Source organism: Sus scrofa, chromosome 5, assembly GCF_054392235.1.
Source record: "Sus scrofa isolate SSC_HxYL_T2T_F1_AM1 chromosome 5, Sscrofa_HxYL_maternal_Yorkshire_Landrace_v2.0, whole genome shotgun sequence".
NCBI lineage: Eukaryota > Metazoa > Chordata > Mammalia > Artiodactyla > Suidae > Sus > Sus scrofa.
Genome location: NC_139387.1, coordinates 30,992,841 through 31,020,644, shown reverse-complemented (window position 1 = coordinate 31,020,644; position 27,804 = coordinate 30,992,841). Strand labels below are relative to the sequence as shown.

General features: G+C 33.5%; 1 protein-coding gene across 5 annotated transcripts in view; it reads right to left on the bottom strand.

Moving 5' to 3' along the window:
- Nucleotides 1–27,804, bottom strand: part of USP15 (ubiquitin specific peptidase 15) — a 116,171-nt gene that overhangs the window by 20,006 nt on the left and 68,361 nt on the right. For 4 of the 5 annotated variants that reach the window (XM_003481646.5, XM_003126341.7, XM_021091916.2 and 1 more), the window contains 2 exons: nucleotides 23,074–23,218; nucleotides 1,081–1,254 (listed from right to left, as the gene is read on the bottom strand). In XM_003481646.5, coding sequence (XP_003481694.1) covers nucleotides 1,081–1,254; nucleotides 23,074–23,218 — 319 coding nt within the window. Of the gene's footprint in view, nucleotides 1–1,080; nucleotides 1,255–8,413; nucleotides 8,560–23,073; nucleotides 23,219–27,804 lie in introns of those variants that run through there. The other variant, XM_084956239.1, reaches the window with a different exon arrangement.

The following is a 27,804-nucleotide window of genomic DNA, read 5'->3' as shown; positions in this document are numbered from 1 at the left end:
TTCACTCAGTGGGTTAAGGATCCAGTCCAGGGCTGCCAATGTAGGTTGTAGACGTAGCCAGGATCTGGCATTGCTGTGGCTGTGGTGTAGGCCGGCATCTGCAGCTGATTCAACCCCTAGCCTGGGAACTTCCATATGCTGCAAATATGGCCCTAAAAAGAAAGGAGGGGAAAAAAAAAAAAAAAAAAAAAAAAAAAGAACCTATTTACACCTAATTTTAAAACAGAACATCTTGCAAACTGAAACTAACTGGAATCATGGGTAATGGTTAAGAAATGATTTGTCTAAACTAGTCTGCCCAAGGCTTAGAAAGTTAAGGAAGATAAGCACAGGAGTTTTTTGATTTGTTTTTGTTTTTTGAAGAACTAGTATAATGTTAATAAAATGCTGCCTAGTAGATGCCCTATATGAACATCATTTAAGTTGTATTAAAAAATGGCTGAAAACCACTTATTCTCCTCAAAAGTTTAAAATTTTTCATAAATCTTATCTATATAATTAAAAGTTTTTTTAACAATATAAAACTATATTTCAGTTCAATTTTATCTGAATGACAAAATAATTACTTGAAATTTTATTGATTCTAAGAAATAACCACTTCACAAGAATAATCTTAAAGGTTTAAGAATTATATTGAAAATACATTTAATATTTGTGCTTAAATGAAGAGTAGTTTCATTTCAATAATTTTCAAACTTACAATGACTCTCAAAATAAATTTAGTTCTTAGAGTTTAATGACATGCTGAAATTCAGTCTCTGCATTTGTATAAAATAAAATAACCTGTAAATGTTCACTGCTGTCTCTCTATAGTCATTCTGAACCATACCAGTGTTTCTCAACCTTTTTCCACAATTTCATTTACTATCCCCCACAACTCTTCCTGGACATTTAATCATCTATTTCAAGCCCCACTCTGAAAATCTAATACCAGATACGCCGTGTATCTATTTATGTGTCATGTCCCTTTAGGGGGTCATAAACCACTGTAACAGCTATGATTTTTTTTCCCCTTTCCCAAATATTTTGTCCTCTTGAGGGTGAGACAGGCCTTGTTGAAAATGTGTTTATGATACTTACCTTAAAGGCCCTTGGTGTAACGTAGCTAAATTTTCCAGACCACATTTGCTTGATCAATTCGGCGTAAGATTTAGCTATTTCACCTCTCATTCCTAAGGGATTGTCAAAATTCAGCTCTTCTTGATACTTATCATTCAGGAAATATTCGGTAAGTGGTGGTGTATTGCTCAAACACTGCAAAGAATAAATATATTTTCAAGTAAAAGAAACCACACATGTTAAACATGTTTAAATGAAAAAACTAACAAAGTGATTTGCCATAATACATGGAGACGAATTTACATGATGGTCTCTTGCACTAATAAGTAACTGATCCAATAAACATTCAAATGATGTACTCAACTATTTATTTCCCAAATTTTAAAATGACTTATAGTAAATGAAAATGCTAATTATTCACTGCTGTAGGATCTGTATTTAATTTTAACCACAGCAAACTACCTGTTAATGGGGTGAGAAGCTCAGAATTTTCTTTCCTTCTTTCACTTGGCTGGTAGAAATTATGGATTTGCCTAATCATCCCGTCCATCTGCAAATTAGCCTAAGTAGGTAACAACTGACATGGAGTACGTGGGAGAATTGAAATTCAAGGAGGTATTTACTGCTTCCATTGTCAATTCCTTATCATGAAAGAGCAGCCTTCTAAACCTTCCTTTTGGGTCAACCATTTTTAGATGGGACAGTACAGATTAGCTGAGCCTAAGAAAACAAACTTTTGTTATACACACTCTGGCTATATTTTTACTTCTTCCAGTTCTTCTTGAATATCACAACAATCTAATTTTCCTTTCTAGCAAGACTGAAACTATAAAGAAGTTAATTCTCCAACTCTGTTCTATTTTGAATTAAATAATTTAGGATTTAAAATAAAAGATTACAGAAGTACAGTTTTTCCATAATATTTTATCTCAAGATGAAATAATTTTAAGTGGATAATACCATATAATGTGACTTCATTTTGAACCCAACATTACTTTATCAATTAGACGTCTACAGCCATTAAGGAGAATATGTAATGATTGATGCAGACATATGGTCATATAGGTAACCTTTTCGTTGGCTGCAGGAAGATATCTGTGTTGGAGACAAGTGGCAAAGTGCTTTAACTGAAGCTGGTTGCTTGCATTTAGAGTAGTAGAAACCCATTCTTACAAGATTTTGGATTTATATTAATGTAAATAAAAGTTTTTCAAAGCTTACTGACCACTCATATGGATTAAGTTAAAAAATTTTTCTAACTATGAAAGATTCAGCCTGCTGCATTGATGCTGATAACGTCGATGCTATAAGCTATGACTATATATGCGTATGTTTGGTTAAAACTCCAAAATTAAGCATATTCAGTTAAAAAATAAATTACAGTGTTACATTTTGTGGTTTCAATTTTAAATCAGTTTATGTGTACACAATACCTATTCTGGAACTTTCAATCAAAAATAATACTGTTCAAATTGTTAGTCTGGCCCTCACCTCAGGGTAAAAGGGAGAATTTTTTATAATATCATGGAACTTGTAACTTATTATTCTTAAGCTATGGAAATAATATGAATAGTTAAAAAGTGTCTGAGGTGAACTATTCAGGCTGTACAGTTATTTACAAGTAATACTCAAGAGTAAAAATTTTTATGTGAACAAAGGAAGATAGAGGTAGGCTACAGTAAAAATTTTTATGTGAACAAAGGAAGATAGAGGTAGGCTACAGTGCATGTAGGAGGTAAATGGGAAAATATTTTTTTTTTTCTACCTTTCCTCTTAATTCATTTTATATCTCAACCTTATAATCTTACAGGCCTTTTGAGTTTCATTTTCTTTCTTTTTTTGTAATGTATGTCCTTTTAATTATAAACCCCGCACTGGAGGCAGGGCTAGGCAATCTATAAGATACCATGGCTACACAGGGCACAAATGTCAACATTCAGTAGTATCACCGTATAAATGAAATCTATAGCAAACTGTCAATGAGGCAAAGTGGAGGTCAGACAGCATTACAACAATTATCAATTAGTTTTCAAATCCCAATATTTGATCAGCTCAGGGTTGTATTAATAATAGAATAGTCTACTACTGTGTATAACACAATTATATAAAGAACCTAGTGCTTTACCAAACACTTCAAAGAATCAAGTTGTGCAAACATGAATAATTCTTGAACTCTGAGTTTTTTGGCCACACTCATAGCATGTGGAAGTTCCCAGGCCAGGGATCAAACCCGAGCCACAGCAGTGACAATGCTGATCCTTAACCCACCAGGGAACTCCCTTGAACTTTGTTTCTAATTATTCACATTTACCCCTATTTTGCATAGAGCTTCCAAATGTAACTGAAAATTTTTTAGAGTTGCACAGTATTCAGAGTGATCTAAGTTTGTCACTAAAGTTTGTGACTTAATCATGTCACTTCCTTGCTATAAATCCTTTAAAAGAAATTTCATATTAAAATCTCAAATCTTTATAAGGGTCTGCCTTTTGACCACTTATTTAGCCCCATCCCTTGTCAATACTTGAAAAGAACAAACATTTAAACTCTATTCCAGCCTATTTGATTACTTGTGGTTCCTTGACCTCCACACAGTCTCTCACTTTAAGTTCACCTTATCTATGTGAAATATACCTTCTTTGCTCTACTAACTTCTACTAAACCATTCCGGTATCCTGTTTGGGAAGATTTCCCAGGTTCCCTAACAGTGGTTCCCCCTCTGTACATGCTTACTTTTTTTTTTTTTTTTTTTTGCTTTTTAGGCCTGCACCCGCACGCGGCATATGGAAGTTCCCAGGTTAGGGGTCGAATAGGAGCTACAGCTGCTGGCCTACGTCACAGCCACATGGGATCCAACCCGCGTCTGTGACCTACACCACAGCTCATGGTAATGCCGGATCCTTAACCCACTGAGCAAGGCTAGGGAATTGAACCCACATCTTCATGGATCCTAGTCAGGTTTGCTAACAGCTGAGCCACAAAGGGAACTCCAGTGCTTACTTTTATTACAGCATTTATTTCATAACATATTATAATTTTAATTTTTAGGTTGTCTGCGTTGCCAAACAGACTGAGACTTCCATGAAAGCAGGAATCATATCCTTTATATTCATATCTCTAGCACTAAGCACAATGTCCCGTAGCACTTAGCATGTATACAATAAATATATGCTTAACAGAAATGTTTTTGCCTGTATCTACAAATGTATTTATTTATTTTTACTCTTTTATTGTTTGGCACAGTGTACTCCAATTTTGTTCGATGAAATATCACAATATTAGGCAAAAATATTTTTGTTTGTAATGAATAATTTCAAAAGTTTCTTCCAACACTTCTACCTGAACACTAATCCAAAAGGAGAGACCTATTAAAAACTCCCCTGCCCTCTGTTATTTGATTTTTATCAATCTATCATCTGCTTTGTAGAGGACCTCTACGTGGATTTTTAAAAAGTCAATGACACAGAGACCAGTGCTTATTTTCATAGTGACTCATGCCAGTTTGAAACGGTTTAATTCACTGATAACAAATTAAACAACAAAACACTTATAATTTTAATAAGTAACTGCTTATATTACTTTTCAAGATATCATAACCAATATATTTTGATATATATGTTTTATATTTAAATCTAAACCATTAAGTCCTCAATGGGCCCCCAAAGAATCCTATTTGTTTGAACATAATGTTTTAAGGAACTCACAATCTTTATTTTGCAAGAAATTTGTACAAACATATAAATACAGAAATTCAACAGCCAGTTTAATTGTCCTAATACATAGATCATAATAGTTTAAAAACTAATCTGATATCGGATTTTTCCTCCTCATTTTGAAAATACCATACTTCCTCCCTTACCTTGAAAATACTGTTACTATAGGAGTTACAATATTCTTGAAATAATATAAAGACCAGTTAAATATTAAAAGTTCTCTTTAGGTATAAATTTCAAGGCACAATTGAAATAGAGGTCAAGCAACTAAAATAGTTCCATGCCCCAGGTGATACCAGTTTCAATGCAATCATTCTGGCAGAGGAAATAAGCCTGTTTATTAAAGCTGGTCATAATGCAGTTTGATTTGTAATTTTTTTTTGGCTGCACCCACAGCACGTGGAAGTTGCCAGGCCAGGGATCAAACGTATACCACAGCAGTGGCAACGCTGTATCCTTAACACTCTGTACCACAAGAGAAACTCTGACTTGTAATTTATGCAACTCATCATTCAATCTTTTAAAGTAAGCCTAACTCAGAAACATGAGTATCTTTGACAATTACAAGAAAATTGGATACTTGGACTTGACGCCATTAAATATAATGTTCTAAAGAAAACAAGATGATTTTCATTAGTTCAACATTAAAAACTATAACTAGAGTTCTGAAGCATCTCTCTCAAAGATTCTTCTGCTATAAAAAAGTCACTTTCCTATCTGATTGGGACTGTTTCAAAACACTTCCTTTCTTAAGGCAAATATATATGTTAAAAGTCCTGTATATGGAGACATAAGGAAATATCCTTTTTAACTAGTAAGATACTTTGCTCAGGGATATAACATGAACTAGAAATCATACATGGCTTGTGTCTATGTGGCCATCTCTCTCTCTCTCTCTCTCTCTCTCTCTCTTTTTTTTTTTTTGTTCTTTTTAGGGCCTCTCCAGTGGCATATGGAAGTTCCCAGGCTCGGGGTCCAATTGGAGATGCAGCTGCCAGCCTATACCACAGCAGCAGCAACGCAGGATTTGAGTGGCATCTGTGATCTACACCACAGCTCATGGCAATGCCGGATCCTTAACCCACTGAGCAAGGCCAGGAATCGAACCCATGTCCTCATGTATACTAGCCGGCTTTCTTAACTGTTGAGCCACGAAGAGAACTCCTATACCTCTTATTCTCAATGTTTCTTGAATTGCAAAATTAAAAAACAAAAACAAAAACTCATCCTTAACATACATGGTTTTTCTTAGCAAAAACTGAGAAAAAAAACCCACTGAGAATATATGTAAATGTATCATGAAACAAAAAGGTTATATACACAATGTCAGTATGTTATTTTTATGGCTACTTAGGAGTTCTGTGACATTCTACTAATCGTGTGCTATTTTGAGCTTCATCTTTGTTAATTTGATTTCAACTGCCTGACACTGACAAAGGCCAACACTTCCATATTTTAAGAACTAGCTCTTACAATTCATCACCAAAAAATGAGGTCCAAATATGAAGTAATGTGACTGATCATAAAACACATATCTCAGACAACATTTTGTTATCATAATTGTGTCCAGAATCAGTCTTAATGACTGGGTAGAATTTTGTAAATATCATGTTAAAAAATAAAGCAATAATTAGACTGAAGAAAAATATTGTTTCAATTCTTAGCGCAAAAAAGAAACAGTAAAAAAGCTACATTAATAAGTAGGCAAATGCACTTGTTAACTAGGCTAAATATTTATTTAAAACTTTTGCGAGTTCCCGTTGTGGCTTAGAGAGTTATGAACCTAACATCTATGAGGATGAGGGTTCGATTGGATCCCTGGTCTCTCTCAGTGTGTTTAGGATCTGGTGTTGCTATAAGCTGTGGTATAGTTCGCAGATGTGGCTCGGATTTGGTGTTGCTATGGCAGCTGCAGCTCTGATTCAACCCCTAGCCTGGGAACTTCCATATGCTGCACGTGAGGCCCTAAAATGAAAAAAATAAAAATTTTTTTTATGTTCCCTAGGCAAGTTAATAGTATGCAAAACTGAAGCATTTGAAGATCTAAGCATTAAAAACAATATTTCATATTTAGTATATTCTAGACCTTAGGCATTCATGAATTTAGTCTTTGTGATAAAGCATCTAGTTGGCTAATTGGAAGGTTCAGGATAAAAGCTAGCATAAAAAGATAGTGACCCATGAGGAATAATGAGAAGAGTGTATGTGTATGCCAATCATACTGTGAGTATATCTACCTATTCCTCACAGTGACTTGGTTTTCTACTTCTGCTCACATACACATTTACAACAAAAATCGCAAATAATAAGAGTACTCTTGACTGTGAATGTGAAGTAGGAGTCTTAAGATATACTCCTTACTTTAATGTATTAAGACTGAGCCTTAGCATGTCTGCCTCCCCTTATTAAAATGTTCTACTCTATAAGAAATTTCTACTTTTTTTTTCCTTTTTAGGACCATAACCCACTGAGCAAGGCCACAGATCGAACCCACATAGTCATAGATACTGGTCGGATTCGTAACCTACTGAGCCACAATGGGAACTCCCAGAAATTCCTATTTATTCTTTAACACTCATCTCAATATCTCGGCATCTAATGAAGAACTAATATTCCTTCCTCTGGGCTAATTCTATACCTTATACTCACTTGTATAGTCCTTGAAAGCAGATTCCATGTATTATTCACTTTTCTAACTAAGCATCTAGCACAATGCCTGGCATATATCTGAATAAAGATGTGATGAATGAATAAAAACATATGTGGTAGAAAGACTGGAAGTAGTCATAGACTGAGAGCAGTGGGAAAAACTTGACTAAGATTTGAATTGTATCTTGTTACATAACTATAACCTATCTAAAAGTTCTACAAGTTCAAAACTAAAAGTCCGAATAGATGCCCAAAGAGGCTTTCCTAATTAAGGAAAATTAGCTATTGTGAATACTCCAGAAAATAACTATCAAGATAAATCCATATAAGTAAAAGATAGGTGAAAGAAAAATATTTGGTAATATATTTTTATGAAGACTCTTTCCCCCAAATAAACCTAGAACTAGACACAACAATTCGTAAGAGAATTCTTCTAAATAATCAAATATCTCATCCAGTGGACATTCTATGTGGTTCAATGTACATAGATCTTTAACCACTGCCACCATGAAGACTATTTTTAAAAAGAATGCACATACCATTCAATGATTTATTTATAAAGTATCATCTACAAAAAAATTTCTCTGGTTTAGATTTCATCCTAATCCAACATCCTAAAATTGGATTATTATGTGTGTATGATTTTCTCTCATTATTTAAATTTCATGGAAAGACTATAAGGCTTTGTACATAGCTTTTCCTTATATACACATGCAAAAATCCTATTACTCTGAGGTTACTTTCAAAAAGTTCTTCCATTAAATATGTTCTAATCAGTAGAACTGATGTTTCTAGAGCTCTCTGAAAAAGTGACTCATCTAAGAGTCTGAATTTTGTATTTCACTATAAACTTCTACATAGCTTTTTAAAATTGATGAAGTGAATAAAGTTCTACTATATAACCAAATCTCAAGTCTATAATCAACATATTTTAGGAAATGAATAATTAATAGCCATCCCAATAACTTGTAATGAATCTGGAATTTCCCCAGTACCTGGAAAATAGTCAAAGTAATCCCCTTCAAAAAGAGAAAGTTGTCTTTTGTAATGCTGAATATGAACCACTCCCTTTCTGTTCAGGTGCTCCAGAAGCCCAATTTTCAAGTGATCATGTATGCTCACTATTTTAGTAAACCGGTAACTAGAACAGGAAAGAAAACAAACTTAATTTTTGATTACCTAAAGCCTTTGAGTTGTGTAACTCATTCTGTAACTGATCAAAATGTAACGCCACTCAAAACTCTTAAAGCAGCTACACTTTCAAACTGACCAATACTAAAAATAAAAACCCAATCTAAAATGAGGAAACCATTTTATTTTCTTGTGATTTGAAAAATAAAAGTAATCCATGGTTAAAGTAACCTTAGAATACTGCAAAATATCTTTCTTTGGATTTTAAGATTAGACGGGTAAACAATTTTCAGATTTGTCATGCTATCATTTTTCAATTAGTCATGATGACAGTTTAAACATTCTGAAAGGGTAATGCATAATTCCAAAGCATTCTATTAAAACTGGGATACTGGTTCTAGTTCTGTAATGAAATAGTGGATAAGACAGAAAACTATGATGTAGACTTTTACAATGAAGAGCTACAAAGATAAGCCTGTCTCTTCCCCAATAAGATTTGAAAAATGAAATATTTTTAAAACACTTAATTTCTTTTGTGTGTGGTGTGTATGCTTTTTTCCCCCTAGGAAATATTTGAGAGATCAATTCTGAAGCTTCTCCATATACTTTGGGAAAACAAATACACTGTATTTTGCTTTATATTTCCGTTCTCTCTTCACGCTTTCTTTAAAGAACAAATTTATCTAAGCAAAATATAAGTGGATATAAATTTATTTCGTTTTAGAACATTTTTTTAAGTATTTCTTTTTCCTCCCCCAACTAGTCAGTGAAGAGAGAACTGGCATAACTCTGCTTAAACTATAATTTTTCATAAAGTAGTTCTAAAGGCAGCATTTTTGAACTGGACAAGGATGTTCTAACATTCTAACATTTATCATTAATCTGGTCACTATGCTTAGGACATGAATAAAATTAAACTTCATTTAGAGTCCCTCTGTCACCCTTTCCTTCAGATTCTATGGAATCTTTTCACATATTACTTGAATTTAACTATGAATTACTATGAAAGCTCTGGGAAGTATGAGAACTAATGGAAAACTTTGTTGGCTAGCAAAGAAATCTCAATGCCTTTATCTCCTATCACCTCTAGGACTAAGGAACGACAATTTTGTCAAAAAGACTTCCCTGTTATTTGCAGCAAGTTCTGGAACTAGAGATGTCATGCGTAAAAAAAACAAGAGCATGATTATATAAAGACCACTGATTTTAATACTGACAGCTAAAAGATGAAACTGGATAGAAGATTCACTTGCAATACAGATAAATTTGAAAGCTTCTGGGTAATGATTACATTAACAACACGGCTCTAAGCTTCAGGCAGTTGTGTTTCACTGACTTTTAAAATTAGTAGACTACAACAGCAATTGTCTAATTTTTTTTAATCAATAGGCTATTCATTGAATGATTCTATGATAAGATACTCGGTTTATGGGAAGCATGCTAAAGCCAAAAGGTTCAGCATTAACAAACATCAATGTAAGTTATATTTATTTTAAATAATTAAAAATTTGTGAATTCAATTTTAATGTTTAACATCTTATCTCCTACCCTATTAATAATTCAAGACTGGTTTACAATGAAATGAATGTCAATGTTTTAAGCAAGCAAAACAAAGTTTTTAAGAAAAAACAACAGTCCTTTATAATTTAGTGTGTTCAGTCTCTTGCACATAATATTGCGTAAAGAAATATTTTTAGATTAAATATTAAGGGAATTGTGATTTGTTCATCTTTTAGTTCTCCTAAGACATACAGAAAGAAAAAAAAAATTTTTTTTAAGTTTAAACTGACTTGCTACATTTTTCAAGAGAACCAACAAGTCATATACTTCTCTGCATAATTTCATTACACGAGGTCCGTAATTGACAGTGTTAATATTTAAACTGAGCTGAAACAGAAGTTTAAGGACTATCTGACAGTATGAACTATGAAGGTTTCTGATTGTTTTCATAATAAAAAAGACTTCGAATTTATCTGATTAATCACTCAACAGATATTTATGAAGAACAGAAGATGGAAATAATGTTCTCAAGTGATTTTTTTTCATATCATTCTCTGTGAAAATCAAGAAACTATCTGCATAATAGCAGTACCGGTATGCTCTGCCAAGCTGTGATTAACATGGCAGCCCAATTCAAGCGCTATCAGACTTGAATTCAAGTGTTATTAGGTACACTGGCTGAACATAAGCTCTAGTATTTATTGGACTTTACATAAATTTGTAGGTTTTTTTTTTTTGTGGGGGGGGGGCACTCTGTGGCATATGGAGTTCCCCCGCCAGAGATCAGATATGAGCCGCAATTGCAACCCAAGCCACAGCTACGGCAACACTGGTTCCTTAACCAACTATGCCGGGCCAGAGATTGAACCTGTGTCCCAGCATTCCCAAGTTGGTTATTTGCAAGAAATACATACATCATGTGGTATAACGTTTTTTAAGGGCTGCACCTGCGGCATATGGAAGCTCCCAGGCTAGGGACAGAATCAGGGCTGTAGCTGCCAGCTATGCCACAGTCACAGCAACACCAGATCCGAGTCACATCTGTGACCTTCACTGCAGCTTGTGGCAATGCCAGATCCTTAACCCACTGACTGTGGATGGAGATCGAACCCCCATCCTCATGGATAGTAGTTGGGTTCTTAACTCCCTGAGCCACCATGTGAACTCCACATGCTATATATAACTCTTTTAAAAATTATTGTGCTCTTTGGGATTTAGACGGTTCCAGAATGTCATTAATCTGGTATAGGACAAGCACTAAATATTTCAGGTAAATTCTAATGCAGTGTTTCTCAAACCATGTGTGTAAGGACTAACATTTTAAAAAATTTCTCAATTGTCACAGACTGATATTTTATAAGGTTTTTTTTTAATAAAAATGAACCACTAGAAAAATGAAATAAAAAAAGTACCAAAACCAAAGCTCCATTTAAAAAAGTATTATATTTAATAGATATGAAATTACCCTGTCTGTTATAAAACTTTTGGATCACTTATAGTAATTTCTATACCTATTTTATTGTTGACCAGCACTTTTATCCATAAACACACTGTGAGAAACACTGTTCTAATGTACTTACTATTATCTGGCATTACACCAAACATTGGGGATATAAAAGAAAACCAAAGACAGTCTCTACTTTCATTATTCTCACTGTGTAAAAGATATCTGTCCAGAGGAGATGAGGAGGAAAGGGTGTGTGTGTGTATGTATGTGTGAAAGGCAACCAGGTAAGAGGTAATGTAGATAGAGATTTGAAACTTAATGAATTTTTAGTTTTGGTTAAAGAAATATGTAGAGTCCATTTTGGATTTTATCCTTTAGGTGACAGGAAATGAGTTTTAAGCAAGGAGGTAACATAAATGTATTTGCATAAAAACAGTGACTCTGGAAACAGTGTATTAAATGGGTTAGAAGGGGATAAATAATGGAATAAAGAGATGAGTTAGAGATGTATTTCAATAGCTCATTTAAAATACTGCTCAAGTGTTAAAAACAGTGTACTGACAGGAGAGGACAGATATAAGTGATATTTAAGAGGTAGTAGAATGAACAGGACTTGGGGTAAGTCTCACATTCTGACTTGGTTCAGTGGTTGCACCTATGTGTGAACTTAAGGAATAAAAAGCATTGGGTATCTGGGAAATATGATCAGTCACTGGCATGTTGAATTAGACTAATCTGTAATATTATTCAGGCAGGAATGTCCAACTAACAGTTATACACTGGAGGGAAACTCTCAGGAGAGAGAATTATGGTGGAGACAGACTTGGGACTTGTCATTTACAAGCAGATATCAACGTTCAAAGGTAAAGGGGCTATAAAGAGCCTAGCAAAGAGGGAGTCAAGAATGACCTTACCAAAAACAATTTCTATGAGAGGTATGATGGTCACAGTGATGCTATAATAGCAGTTGATACATAGTGTTTGTCATGTTCCAAGCACTTCGTAAGTGCTTTATCTTCATTTAACAGCTGAAGAATTAAAAATGTTTCTTATCCAAGGTCACACCAACTTACAAGTAACAGAACTAGAATTTGAATCTAAGCAATCAAGCTGAAAAATCCAAGCTTTAAACTATGATGCTATGCTGCAAACATGAGGACAACTGAATGGAACATGAGAAAGTAGCGAGAAAGCCCAGACTATCCTTTTCAAGGTCAAAGGTCTTCCTCACTCCATCTCTCTCCCATCCCATTTAAAAAGAAGACTTGATCATGTATATAAGCTGAAAGGAAGACAGTGAAGAAGTGAGGTTAAAGGCATAGAGCAAAGAAGAGACAATTAATGGAACAAGTCTCAGGTAAGGTAACAGAGGTCTCAAGAAGATGGTGATATAATCATGATGATAGAGATACTTTGGGTATGGTATTCAATGAATATAAGAAGAATCCTAAACTATACATTACTATTAAGAATTTCCTTATAAACAATTAGTACCATTATGGTCAAAAAGTTAGGTTTTTAATTTCTATTAAAAAGTTACTGAAAGCCTTCTCCAGGCAAATACATAATGCTTAGACAAGCCCTGGACAATTACTGAAGAATTATACAAAATACCTCAATTACATACCAAATTATTAAAAATATATGTATTTATTCATATACACATAATAAATACACGTGTTTACGTCTATTAGCATGTGTCAATGATTCAGTTTATACTCAAAGTAAAATCTCTAAATGAAAACCAGAGACAGAGTTTTAATTACATACAAGACTTGATTATAAAGCAAAGGATGATTTTCCAGTAAACCCTTCAAATTCAAATGAACATTATCTTTGATATAATTACTTTAGGATGCTATATGTTTGCTCTACTGATACCGCCACTGCTCAAAATATTTTAGGTAATTGTCTTTTTAGAGCTGACAGGCATATGAAAAAGCACTGCTATCTAGCATAAAGGAGGTGTCAATATGTGTTTCAGTCTATGAACAATGTGTTTTTTTGCTACGGTAAAATAAATTTTCTGATGTAAAGATTTCTGTGGCGGAGCAAGATGGGAACAAGCATGAGCTATGTTATAGTTCCACCTCTAGTAATTCACTGATATTTGAACAATAATGTACGCTATCAAATGAAAATGTACTCTATCAAATGAAATCTAGACCCAAATCAAATGTCGTCTCCTTGGCAAAGCCTCACTTATTTCCCCATGGCTCTATTTTCTTTGCTTCCAAAATATTTCATTGATTATGCTTTCTATCATATCACATATTATATCATATTTATTTATATGTCTATCACATTCACTATACCAAAGTTCCAGAGGAGGAACTGTATTTTTCAACTCTGTATCACCAATGTCTAGAACAATGCTTGGCACAGAGTAGAGACTCAATGGATGTTTATTGGATTAGTTAAATAAATTAGCCCAATAAAAACAAGAAAACAAATTTAGCTGCTCTTAATTCTTTTGTCCATTTCTCTCTACAATCCTAGGTGAACACAATTATTTTATTGTATGAACCTACTGACCTATTTTATCTACCATGTAGCTAAACACTGCTAGAGAAAATCTCAAGTGAATAAATTTATGCCACTCTAATTTGATAGTTTCCAACCTCAAATGAGATCTTGATAATCTTGAGCAATCTTACTCTTTCATTTTTAGCTTATGATCTTGTCCCAATTTTAGGATAATGGAAATCATCACAAAATTTACAAACTACTTGCATCCATAATCCTTTTTTTTTTTTTTTCCTGTTGCAACAGTAGGGTCTCCTTCATTCAAATGTTATATTTAAGATTTAGTCCTGGGATCTTTTTTTTCATAGGTGCTCTCACTTCAGATGTAATCATTTCCCCGATTTTAAATGCCATCTACAAACAGCCATACTTATACTTCTACCCTAGGCCTCTGGCCTGTATTCCAAGTAGAATATCCACCTGCCTATGATGTATCCATGTGGCTGTTTCATGGGCTGAACAAACTGAATATGCCTAAAATTGACTCATAATCTTTTCCCTATTCCAAATCTACTTCTGTGTCTCTCCTCTCACTGTTATCATTATGCTAACATTAAGATGTACAAGCCAGAAATCCAACACACACTTGTGATTTCCTTCACTTTTCATTAATTTGAATGCCTTCTATCTGCCAGACACTGTTTGGGGTAATGAAGCCATAGTGTGACTAAAAAAAGCCCCTGTGCTCATGCAGCATGAGTTGAGATATATATACCTATACATACACATACAGGTGTATATACATATACAGACATATATATACCTGTATGTATATATATATGGCCTATTAGGTGGTCATGGAATGGAAGAGGATAGTTATCAATGTATATGGCATGAGTGGGGAAGGATCTGACTAATAATAGAGACCTATGGGAAGTGAGAGGGCAAGGATATAAATATTTGGAGAAAACATTCCAGGTATAGGAAATTATAGGTTCAGAGATCCTAAGGTAGGAACATTCTTTGTATATGTGAGGGGGTGAGTGAGGTTGGAGCAGAGTAAGCACGGACGAAAGTAGTAGGAAATGAGATAGGAGGGGCCAGATCATATAGGGCCTTATACTTTCTTTGAAGGACTCCAGCTTTTGTTCAGTGAAAGGAGAAGGCATTTAGTGACATGGACAAGGAGTAAGAGAAAATGCCTTACATTTAAAAAGATCACTCTGGCTCTTCACTGAAGATGGACCACAGGGGTTAAGGGTTTAAGTAGAGAAATTAGCTAGAAGAGAAATGCAATAAACCAGAAAAGATGATGGCAGTCTCGAACCTTCTGCCTCTGCAATACATTAAAACTCAAATTCCCCTTACATGATCTGGCATTTGCTAACTTCTTCAAATTCATTTTATTCTATTCTTCAAATATTATTCCACAGGTTACTCATCTTTACTTTCTCAAAATTGCCTGTCTTAGGGGCTTTACTCATTTTGTGGCTCAATCCAACTTCAATTCTCACGTGTCTAACACCTATTCTTTGGTCATTGCACAAATATTACTTCTGCGGAGCTTGACATCCAGTATAAATCAGGTGCTATGCCAGTTCTTGTTATATACACATTACCGTGCATGATTTTTTCTCTTCACGATGCCTATCATATTCACTATTTATTTGATGTATATCTCCCCTACTAGACTACAACTCAAAGAAATAGATACTGTTTTGTTTACCATGGCTAGTGTCCATCAGATTGAAAGGCATTAGTGGGTCATCAAAAAATATTTGCCGAGTATATTTATTATCTGAAAAAAAGTACCCAGCTGGACCCCTACAATATTCTGCAGGTAAAGCTCTGAATAACATCAGATGTATGAAAATAGACTTCATCATCAAAGGAAGAGAAATATCCATCAGTGATATTCAGAATCAAAGCAATTCCAAAAGGAGTTCTTAAACTATTCTGAACACATTCTCAAATGAGTAAGTGTGTATATAATCTCCAAGGAAAATCATGTAACAGCAATACCACCTTATGGAAGCATCTTGTATTACGGGGGGGTCATATATTTATCAGAAACATAAAAACTTTTTTTTTTCTTTGCTTTTTTTGTGAGCCACACCCACAGCACATGGAGGTTCCCAGGCTACAGGGTACAACTGGAGCTACAACTGCTGGCCTATGCAATAGCAACTCAGGATTGGAACCATATCTGCAACCTACACCACAGCTCATGGCAACACTGGATCCTCAACCCACTAAGCAAGGCCAGGGATCAAACCTACAACCTTATGGTTCCTAGTCAGATTTGTTTCCAGTGCGCCATGATGGGAGCTCCAAGTCATAAACATAAAAAGTTTGTTTTTTTTTTTTTTTTTTTTTGCTTTTTAAGCCCACACCCGCATCATATGGAGGTTCCCAGGCTAGGGGTCTCATCGGAGCCACAACTGCTGGCCACAGTTACAGCCACAACCACACAGGATTTGAGCCGCGTCTGTGACCTGCACCACAGCACATGGCAACACCAAACCCTTAACCCACTGAGCGAGGCCAGAGATCGAACCTGCAACTCATGGTTCCTAGTTGGATTCGTTTCCGCTGCACCACACTGGGAACTCCCATAAAAACATTTTTAATGAATGCACAACAATATGAATATACTCAGTACCACTGAACTGTAGACTTAAGAACAGTTAAAATGGTAAATGTTATGTATATTTGACTACAATAAAACATTTTAAAAGCATTTCTTACAAGCTGATTAGTATAATTATGAAAGATACATTATCTCAAAGTTTGAATAACAGCCCAGTTAAAACTCATTTAGCAACTTGTCTCAGTGCAAGATAAGTTAAACTTTCCTGGTCTCAATTTCCTCATCAGTGAAATAAGGATACCTGATGCCCTAACTCAGATATCTGTGAAGAGGAAATTAAATAAGTGACAATAATATGAAAAACTACTTTATGCAAAGAAAGGTATTGTTACTCTCAGAGGCTGCAGGTTCACTACTGGGCTGTTAATATTTTCATATGAGTTTATGAAAATTAGTAATTTACTTTAAATATTGTTATTAATTAAGCAATGGTTTTCAGTAACCAATCACTGACCCTCTCCCAGTATAGTACAGTTTATAAAGCACTGTAAAGTGACTGATAATATTTAGCGATTGGTTTCCATATATACAGTACTAAAAAAATACTGAACTAAGCAAAGTGACAACACTAATAAAGTTGATATTTGTTAACATGCAACATCACAAACCATTTCTACTAATCAACTAAAACAGAAAGATGATTTTAAGCATGACATTAAAAGAAAAAAAAAATCCAATAGATGAGGGCCTTTCAGTAATTAATACAGCATAACCTCAACTTAACAGAATTTAAATGTACACATTAGAGCAAATAGGAAAAAACAACAAGCCTTTAAAAAGAATGTAGCACGGCTTTCCCTTTTTTAAGGTTCTATCGGTCCAGCACCTTATATTTTCAAGCAACATAATTCAATTATACCAATTTATAAAATTTAGAACATAAGCCTAACATACTGTAGAATACTGCAGTCATTGTATTGAATGATATGTATACCTTTAATAAAGGAGGAAAATGTATCTTAGAAAAGATTTTGACATCTAGAAAATGAACTATTTTTTATTTTTAGGTAATAGAAATAAACTGGAACCACTTTTTATTTCCCTTTTTTTTAGAAGGGGCAAATTTGTAGCTACTATTATAAATTAAAGACCGACATTTCTTACGTTTTCCTTTCAATTACAAATACTTTGAATAATTAGTAAAATCAATATAAGATACTTTGGTGTAATTATTTAATAACTATTGCTACAAATGTGAGTACTGCAAGTAATTTTACTTAATGAGTATAATGCAAAACAATTCTATATTAAAATCAGATGTAATTGTTTATAATTCCTTGAAATAACCTTTGTCTTTCCCTGTTATCTGTACTAACGTCATTTCCTACTACAGAATTAAGGAGTGACAAAACAAAGTTTATATTAATTCATAAATAGAAGTATTTATCCTAGAGAAACTTGTAATATTAATTTGGAAGAATGTGAAGAGCAGACAAGTAAGATTGTTAGTTAAGAAAGACCTATTTTCATGACTAGAAATCACTATTGGAAAAGTTACACAGGTACAAGGTATACTTTCAGAGATACTATTTCTGCCCCAGTTATGAAAACTAACAAAACTAAGCTATAGTTAGTTACATAGTATAACTATATATACTCTTTGTCTAAATAATCTGCCTAAGAATTCAAGTTCTCTTTCCCAGCCCCCCCCCCTTTTTTTTCTAAAGGGAACAGATACTTCTCCCCACAAGGGAGAAGTTAAAAACCATGGTATTTGTATTGAGAAAGCGAATAGCTCTAATATAAGACAGCTTCCATTTCTTTACATTTATCAAAATGGAAAAGATCTGATTGAGCTGTCATTTGATAGAAGATTAAACATATTTTTGATGCCGGTTTGCCATGTAATTTTTAGCATATAACATGTAAGGAACTCAAATAATGGAGTTTAATTGCCTGGATAGATAAAAAGCTGCCCTAGGAACAGTATTTGAATTTCTAATCAGTCACATTCTCAGAAGTCATCATTTTCTTAGGTGTTTCTTTTCATAATTGAAACTATGTTCACGTATTCTGCTATAAAATTGGTTAATTTGAATAAAATTAGAAAGCTTCGTGTTAAACTGGGTTTCTAAGAATTTGTTCCAATGAATGCGAAAAGAAAGTCTGAAGGTGAAAGAGAGCAGAAAAGCATTATACTTAGTCACATTCAAAGCTATAACATAGAAATAATAGTTTTAGTGATGACTTTTTCACTGTTTTACATTATAATGAGGACCTAGTTTCTTAAAAGAATGTTATTCCTGTGTTGTAGCAGTACTCATTCTCTTTAAGTCTTAACAAAAATCTCACATTTCTATATAATATTCTTCTGAATTTATTGAAGAAAAATTTCCCCTTAGGATCATAGGAATCTTAAAATAAATAAATAAATAAATAAATAATTCCCTTCCTGGCTCAGTGGTAACAAACCCAGATGTGGGTTTGATCCCTGACCTCACTCAGTGAGTCAGTGAGTTTAAGGATCCAGAGTTGCCATGAGCTATGGTGTAAGTCACAGATGTGGCTCAGAGCCCATGTTGCTGTGGCTGTAGCGTAGGCCAGCGGCTTATAGTTCCGATACAACCTCTAGCCTGGGAACTTCCATGTGACATAAGTATGGCCCCAAAAAGACAAAAAAAAAAAAAAAAAAAAAAAACCCAAAAAACAAAAACCCCCCAAAACTTGGAATCTCAACTGACTTTGCACTGCATGACAGGGATAATGATAACATTTTTTTCAATGATCTCCTAGAGTCTATTTAAGGAGCCCTATTACTTTCAAGTAAAGAGTTTGAAAACAACTGTCTTACGCCATGCTGCTTTCCAGTGGAAAAGACCATATCACTCCCTTGCTTCAAATCCATCTGAAGACTTGCTTCTTCCAGGAAGCCAATCATGAGCCTCCTAGGCCTTGACAATGAAAAAGACAAGGGTTGGAGTGCTCCTGAAATCTACTCAACTAATGCTAGTTAAAATTACCTCTAATAATGCGAATTTAAAAAACTAGACATTCTCTCAATGGAGTAATACATTTAGGGCACTAGAAAACTAATTTTGTCAACTTATTTGAACCCTGGGACATGGCGGCGAATGTTTGCAGTCACAACTTCTCAGGGGACTGAGGTCACGGATAATCTGAACTCGAGAATTTTCATTATTGATGATCAATTCTATGGTGCTATTTCCCTTGCCTATCAGTTTGCCTAGGAGAGTTAAATTAACACAGCTCAGAAATGGAGCAGATGATAAATGCCATTATTGCAATAGTACTAAGTGAAAAAGAATTAAAAGTACATTCAATTCTTTCTTCATTCACTAGGTCAAGCCAAAGAAGAATATGACTTGCAGGAAAGGAGAATAAATAAATACATGGACTGTGGGTGGTAGAATTTTCCCACAGTTACTCTGCTTAATTCCTTCAATTTAAAAAGAGACCAAATAGTATCAACCTAATACCTATTTGTTTATGATGTGCCAGTCAATTAGCCCAAGAGCTTTAAATTCATCAACTCACTTAATCCCCACAAACTCCTAAATTATGAGTGCTATTATTATCCTCATCTGAGGAGAAAAATGAGTTACAGAAATAATTTATATAGGGTAGCACCGCTAATCGGTAGAAAGGACAAGGACGTGTTTTCAATCCAAATAGTGTAACTCAAAAATGTGTTTTTCATTTACACTGTTAATTTTTAGTGTGTTCTTTTCTTTTCTCTAGCTGGAAAATGGTTTTTAAACTGTTCCTTAGAGTTCTGGAATCCCGTAAAAATGTTTCTGGGGCCATTAAGGAATGTAGAAGAAAGCAGATGGGACTCTGGGCACTTCACACCACCAAAGCAACTTTACTCCCTCTGTTTAAATATGGAGGATATATTTAAACTTTTCGAAGTAATAATTTAAAAAATATTTTCATGCTAAACAGTAAAATGTTTGAAAATCACAATATCAGGACTATAACTTTTACGAATCACGATGTGTGTCCAGAGGTATCTCATATTTGATAACTTCAATAAAAGTTAACTTGATAAACTGAAACTACATTATCAGGAAAACTTAATAGTCATATCACTAAATGAGAGAAAATGCTGAATACCAATATAATTAAATTGAATAATAATAATATTAAGTCACTAAAAGCATTAGATTGGTGCTTAGTTTTTAATCATAAGAAATCAAGCAATTTCATTATCTCAAGGCTACTGATGAGTTAGAACAACCCATTCCCACAGGGAAAAAATAGGTATGCCTTTCAAGTCATACTTTTAATGATACATCAATAATTATACTGCCTGATGTGCTAATGCCCGCTCATATTTTTAGGTCTGCTGTATAAAAGAAATTATATTAAAATTCAAATTGTCAGTAGAAATTTTACTTTATAATATCTTCTGAAATTCATGAATAGTGTCATTTTCACAGTAGTTACAAAGAAACTTGAAAAAAGGTGTAACTGAGGTAATATTATCTAAAAAAAAAATCACTAAAAAAATCTACTCTATTAGCTATCTTTTATCTTTTTCATCTGTGGACCTAAGTTCATGGAACACAATAATACAGGCTACTGCCACCATTTTGTATTCATTCTTATGGTGAATTTTCAGCTTGAGAGTTGATATCCAAAGTAATTAAAAATCATGGAAGCTTTAAGAAAGTAAAACTAAAGTACCAGTTTTTCTAATTCTGGATTTGGATTAAAAGTGTTGAAAAAGAGCAAAAATTAAAACAATTTTTTTCTCTTCCCCAGCTTGACTAGTTATATTTTATAGAAAATACAGTTCCCAAGATAGAGATGTAAAATAATATCCACTGCCTAAAATACTTTGCTGAAATTTTTACTAAATTTTTTCTTACTTTATGAATATTATCAGAAAATTATAAACTATCACCTTAAATCTTATCCTCATGGCTATATCTTAGTTGAAATGAAACATGTAAAGGTGAATATATTAAAAGAGAAGCATTAGAAAAGCACTAGATCTATCAATTTATTATAATAAAATTGCTTTGAACAGAAGCAAAAACTAATACAACAAAGTTTCTGATACATTAAACTATACACCAGAAAATTCAACAAACGCGAAAGCTAGCTCAACATAGCTGATTAGAAGATTTTACTTTGAAACTCATTTTTGAGACATTGAGTTAACTCTATGGAGGCAAACACTAAGAAGACTATAACAAAGGCACAGGAAACTAGAATGTAATATTACCTTAGAAGGAATTTAATCTGAATGGAAGCCAGAGCCTCTCATGAATGATTAGCATAGACACTAACCACTGTTCTAACAGACTCAAAATTTTTATGCTTATGCTATTAAAATTCTTATAAAAATCCTATTCTTGATCCTTATAAAAAAGCGTCAAATTGGTTCTCTATACTAGACTATTAAAAGCAAAACTCAAAGACCTCAAGATATGAAGCTCAGATCCATAGTAATTTCAGTAAGGCAAGGGTAAGCAATTTAAGCACAAGGATAAGTCATATTAATAAAAATTATGACTTGGTGGTATGAGAAAAGGTTTTCTGATACTGATGTAATAAACACAGTTTACATAAAACATTTGCCAGAGATAGTGCTAAGATGATTTTTAAGTGATTAGGTAGGGTGGTCCAACAGATATGTCCTGTCCCTATCTCTGAAAGCTGAGCACCCAAGCATTTTACTTTGTTATCTGTCAGAATAACAATATGTGTGGCTTGCTCTTCTCAGATGAGTTCCCTTTCATAATTTTGAGCTTTTCGAAGTACAGAATTTTATTTATAAAAGGGGAATGAAATAACCAGCTCTGATTTTATATATAGTGACAGTGACAGTGAAATATATACAGATCTTGTTACTTTATTATCAATCAAAGACATAAATATTTTACAAGTTAATTTGGAAGAGGGTACAGAGACAGCAGAAGGAAAAGGGAAACTCCAGAGAGAGACAAAGGGGAAAAAAGGGCAGTGATCTCTTATATCCCCAAATTGAAAGAACATTATAGGAGAGTGAGGTCTTAAAATATGTATATAAAAGGTTCTCAAAATTTTCTTTTTAAAACCCTGATTTCACATTAAGGTGGAAAAGAAAGATTTAAAAATAATTTTATTTAAGAGAACATTGGTGACCATGAAAATAATTACTAACATTCTCACCAATGTCCAAAAAAAGCAAGAGACTTCATGTAAAGGAAAGATCTCACTAGCTTTTTTCTTCTGAGAAAGCCTAGGTTTTTTGTTTGAAATTATATTTTTACATGAATTTATACATTTAACCTTCTACCATGTGGTAATTAATCACATGCCACCTAACCAAGGGTGTTCTACTACCAGCACTGGAATGAGTGAGTCAAATGTGTATGCTTAAATTGATCCATGAAAACAGAAACTCTCAAAACAAATATAATACTCATTTTTTGACCTGTAAAACCCAACTATACTCCTTTTGTGTAACTGATTTCCATAAAACATATGAGTTTCATTTTGAAAAGACCTACCTGAATAGCTGAATTCATGAAACATGTATTTCCCAAGTTACTAAGGCCACAGAGGCCTGGCTGTTCATTGTTTCTTCCAGGTTCTGAATAATCATAGTTCTTATAAGCAGTATAGGATGGGAGACAATAATTTGAGTTTTTCACACTGGAAGAAAACAAAAAACTATCATCATACAGTTATAATGAATAGTATACTTTAAACCTATTTCAGATAGGAAGTATTTTTAATGTGAACCTAAACCAAAGTAACCCCCTAATTAATATACTCCTCATTCAATCAACAAAATTACTGCACCATATACCACACCAACCAATACAAACCACAGTATATCTTTCCACCCTTGATTAACTGGAGCAGCTTCACAGCTTGCTCCATTCTTCACTGTTCCACCAAATTTAAAACATTCTGATTTTAAACACCATCCGCAGCAATAAATCATCTCATTTATGTCCCTTTTACACTCTGCTACTATAATAGAGAACTGTAGAAAGAGGAAAAGAATTGTGCTTCAGTTACACGTGAGAGTAGAGATGTCCAGGGCCTCTGTGACATCACTGTTGTGATGCACTGAAGATTCTATTTATAGTATTCTATGCTAGACCAGCAAAATCTAGTATTCAAATGTGGAAAACAGCCTGGGGTGATCAGGAATGCAAAAATAAAATGATTCTAAGCAAGTACATTCCAGTATTATTTGGCTTTTTATTCTTCTAGTTTGTTAGATTAATGCAGTTTACTTAAGATAAAAATAATATTGAGATAATTTGTACCGTGAGTATAATAAGTATTAATCTTAAAAAAAACCCAACATAATATTCAACCTTAGAGAATCATGTTAATTTTATAATAAACTAAGAAAAGTCAATCAATAAGTTAGATCTCTCTTTCTTTTTACGTATAATTTTTAAAAATTTATGGAAAAGGATGGATTCCTCCTTAATTTTTAGTAAGTTATGATACCTATGACAGATGCTTCACATATAATTCAAAAGCATATTTTCAATCATTTTTAATTCAAACCTGAACAAGAATCAAGATCATCTGCTAAAAGCAAATAATGATGTATATGAAAGAATACAGTGTTACAAATGAACATGATACGTCAGAAACTGACAATCTCAACTGGCTATAATTTTTTCCCAGTATTATTTAAAAAAAACAGTTTTTACAATTTCAAATACTTTCTATTGTAGCTTCTACATTCTCATTTTACTATTTTAACAGTTTAAGTGAACTATACTACCCCCTATTCTAACAAAGTCTTTTATAGACACACAAATACTCCAACAAACCAACAGGTAAAACACACAAAACCCTATCAACCAAAAATTACACACACAATGCTAACTGACTAATGTTTTTGGATTTTTAAGAACACATCCCTCCTTAATCACAAATAAAGACCAACTCTCAGACTCAAAAAACAGTCTACCCCCAAATTAAACAAAAATAGTAGGGCCCAAAGACATGCAGCCTTGATCAATTCAGACTTGTAGCTATTTACTTGCTTTAAACTAAAAAAAAAAAAAAAAAAAAAAAAAAAAAAGTATCTTTTGGATTGTGCAGATTAGTAGCCTTATAATTCATATTTTATAAATTAACTAGTAACTAACAAAGTGCTAGGCAACTATATTCATTTAATGACTGGATTCTTCTTTTTTTTTTTTTTGTCTTTCCTAGGGCCACACTTGCAGCATATGGAGGTTCCCAGGCTAGGGGTCGAATTGGAGCTGTAGCCACCAGCCTACGCCAGAGCCACAGCAATGTGGGATCTGAGCTGCGTCTTCAACCTTCACCACAGCTCGTGGCAATGCTGGATCCTTAACCCACTGAGCGAGGCCAGGGATCAAACCTGCAACCTCATGGTTCCCAGTTGGATTCATTAACCACTAAGCCACGACGGGAACTCCTCAAGAACTGATTCATGAATCTAACTTTGAGGACATGAAGCAAAAAGTTTGAATCCTGTTTTCTTTTATTCCTTTAAGGAGTGCTTAAAATCAAGGTCTGCTATATATTACAAAAACACAAGACCTAAACTTTCAACACATTAAAAAAATATCTGGAGTTGCCACTGTGGCTCAGTGGTAATGAACCCAACTAGTATCACTGAGGATGTGTGTTTGATCCCTTGCCACAAGCTGTGGTGTAGGTTGCAGATGCGGCTTGGATCCCATGTTGTTGTGGCTGTGGCATAGGCTGGCAGCTGCAGCTCCAATACAACCCTTAGCCTGGGAACTTCCATATGCCACGGATGCAACCCTAAAAAGACACACACACACACACACACACAAAAATCCTATATACTGAATGTAAAATTAAAACTTACGTCAGATTACAGAGGGAAAGTATGCTCAAAGGGCTACTCATCATACTCTCACACCCACAATGACATCCATGCAAATGAAGACTAAAAGCACATTCACATGCTTATTCTGTAAGTATACATTCAGAGCTTTCTCTCTCCCCACATATAACAGAAATGAATGCTGGAAGCTCTACTCTTGGTTGTGGCAACAGGATGGAGTTTGCTGGGATAGGGATTTCTATTTACTAAGAAATGAACAAAAAACTTATTTGCAAAAGCAGTGTTTGCTTTTGCCTTTGAAGATCTGAAAACCTTAAAGGATTACCTATATTTTAGTTTAAGTGACAGGATAAGTATAAACCTTGCCTGAAGATTGAGACAGTCCAGATGCTCAATGGTAATAATGAAAACTGACAAATTAAAAATATTTTAATACTATCTTGAGTGGTCACTTATAATCCACAGCTTATGTGACCTTTAAATCAAATAAAGTCTGTCATGGAAAATACCAAAACCAGCAGCTCTTTATACACTCTGACAAAGTACATGGAAACCTAGGCCCTAAAGACAGCCTCTACTATCAGGACTGTTTCTGCTATTTTTTTCCTCTAAAGATTATAAGCAAGTCCTGATCCTATAAGGTTATGCTACTTTGCAAAAATAAATTTGCCAGTAGTTTTAATGGGAATTTTAATGCTATACTAGATTAATTCTACATTACAAATCTATCATCTTAAATGAAGATACATTAAAAAAATAACATTATTTTTTAGTGAAATTGAGCCCTTAAATACGTGTATTTGAAATTGATTTCAATTAGCATTTACATTTAACATTATAAACACTACAGATCTATACTTTAATCGTCATAATTACACTCACTGTGCAGTTAATGAAATCGTACTTTCAAAAAGCAACCTGTCAAAAGCCAAATGACTAGCTAGCCTTGGCAATCTCCAAAATCCAGTTCCTTTTTATCTCTTAATCTCTTGCAGGGGGTTATATCCATTTCAAATTAAAAGAACTTTAAATTAACAGAAAAATAGAATGTGCTCTGATGTAGACAAGACTTGAGACAATAAAGATACTAAAAACATTTTTAAAAGGCAGTATTATATCAAACTAAATGTAGCAGGACAGAAGAAAAACGCAGAGAGTAGGAAGAGGAATATTTTGGCACATATTAAAAATGTACTTAAATTATAATTGAGAAAAACAAATACTGTATGGATTAACACATAAAATAACTATATAAGGGTAAACAAGCAATATTCTGGCATCTGATTCTTCATAATAACAGTCTTTAATAAAAACCTTATTAAACACATGAAATAATTCTAAGTACATTTTGTTATTACCTTTATAACGAATATTCTTATTTCTTGAAAACTTCATATCTTAATGTTTAACTGTCTTGAATTTGTAAATAATTGCTATATAAACTTGTGTCATTACTACTGATTTTAATACTTTACACTTGATATCTCCACATATGTGAAATTTCAAAAATATACTTAATCCATTTTCATTTGAAGTCTTAAGCAGCTACTTATTTCCACAAGTTGAAGAGAAAGTCAAGAAATAAATTTTATGTGAAATAACTGTTTAGATAAATATGATGATATTAATTCAAATTTTTCAAAGTAAAAAAAATTCTCCATTTTATAAATGTTTAAATTTTGTTTATTACTGAAAAAGCTAAGTTTTACTTTTAAGTAAGGTGGTACCAGCAGAAATTTGCTATTAAAATTTCCTAATAGGAAAGGACTATTTCAGTGTCTAAAATAGAAAAATATAAACAGCTTAAAATAGAATTTAGTCATAGGAGTAGAATCATTAGCTAACCACGTTCTAAACTTAAAAAAAAAAAACACTGTAATTTCTCTCTTAATACTCTCTGCAGTCAGAGATTTTGAGACCTGATTGTACTTTTACTATGAGAAAGAAACAAGACAAAAACAGAAGCAGCAGATTATATATACTAGTAGATGACTGGTCAAAATACAGTCTATGTTCAACATAGACTAAATACAATGTTAAAAAACGTATCGCTCCAAAGAATAACTAACTACAAATACATGTTATACCTAGAACTAAATTCTTTTATCATAAATGTGGGAGCCATCTGTAACTGGCTGAAACAAATAATATTTTATCTCCTATGAGAAAATTACTTTTGATGAATTAAGGTAAAAGATACCATGTAAAATACAAACCAGATTATAGAAGGGTATTTCTTTTCACTTTTTAGTCTGTTGATATACATTTTTAAATAGAAGAGAACATATTACACTGCAATTTTAGATATTCAGTGTCTTCAGTATTTCACTATTACAGTATAGTACACATATCTTGTTATTACCGAAATAAAAGAATGTTTTAAATCATCTTGGTACATACAGCAAACTCTTCGAACTTTTTC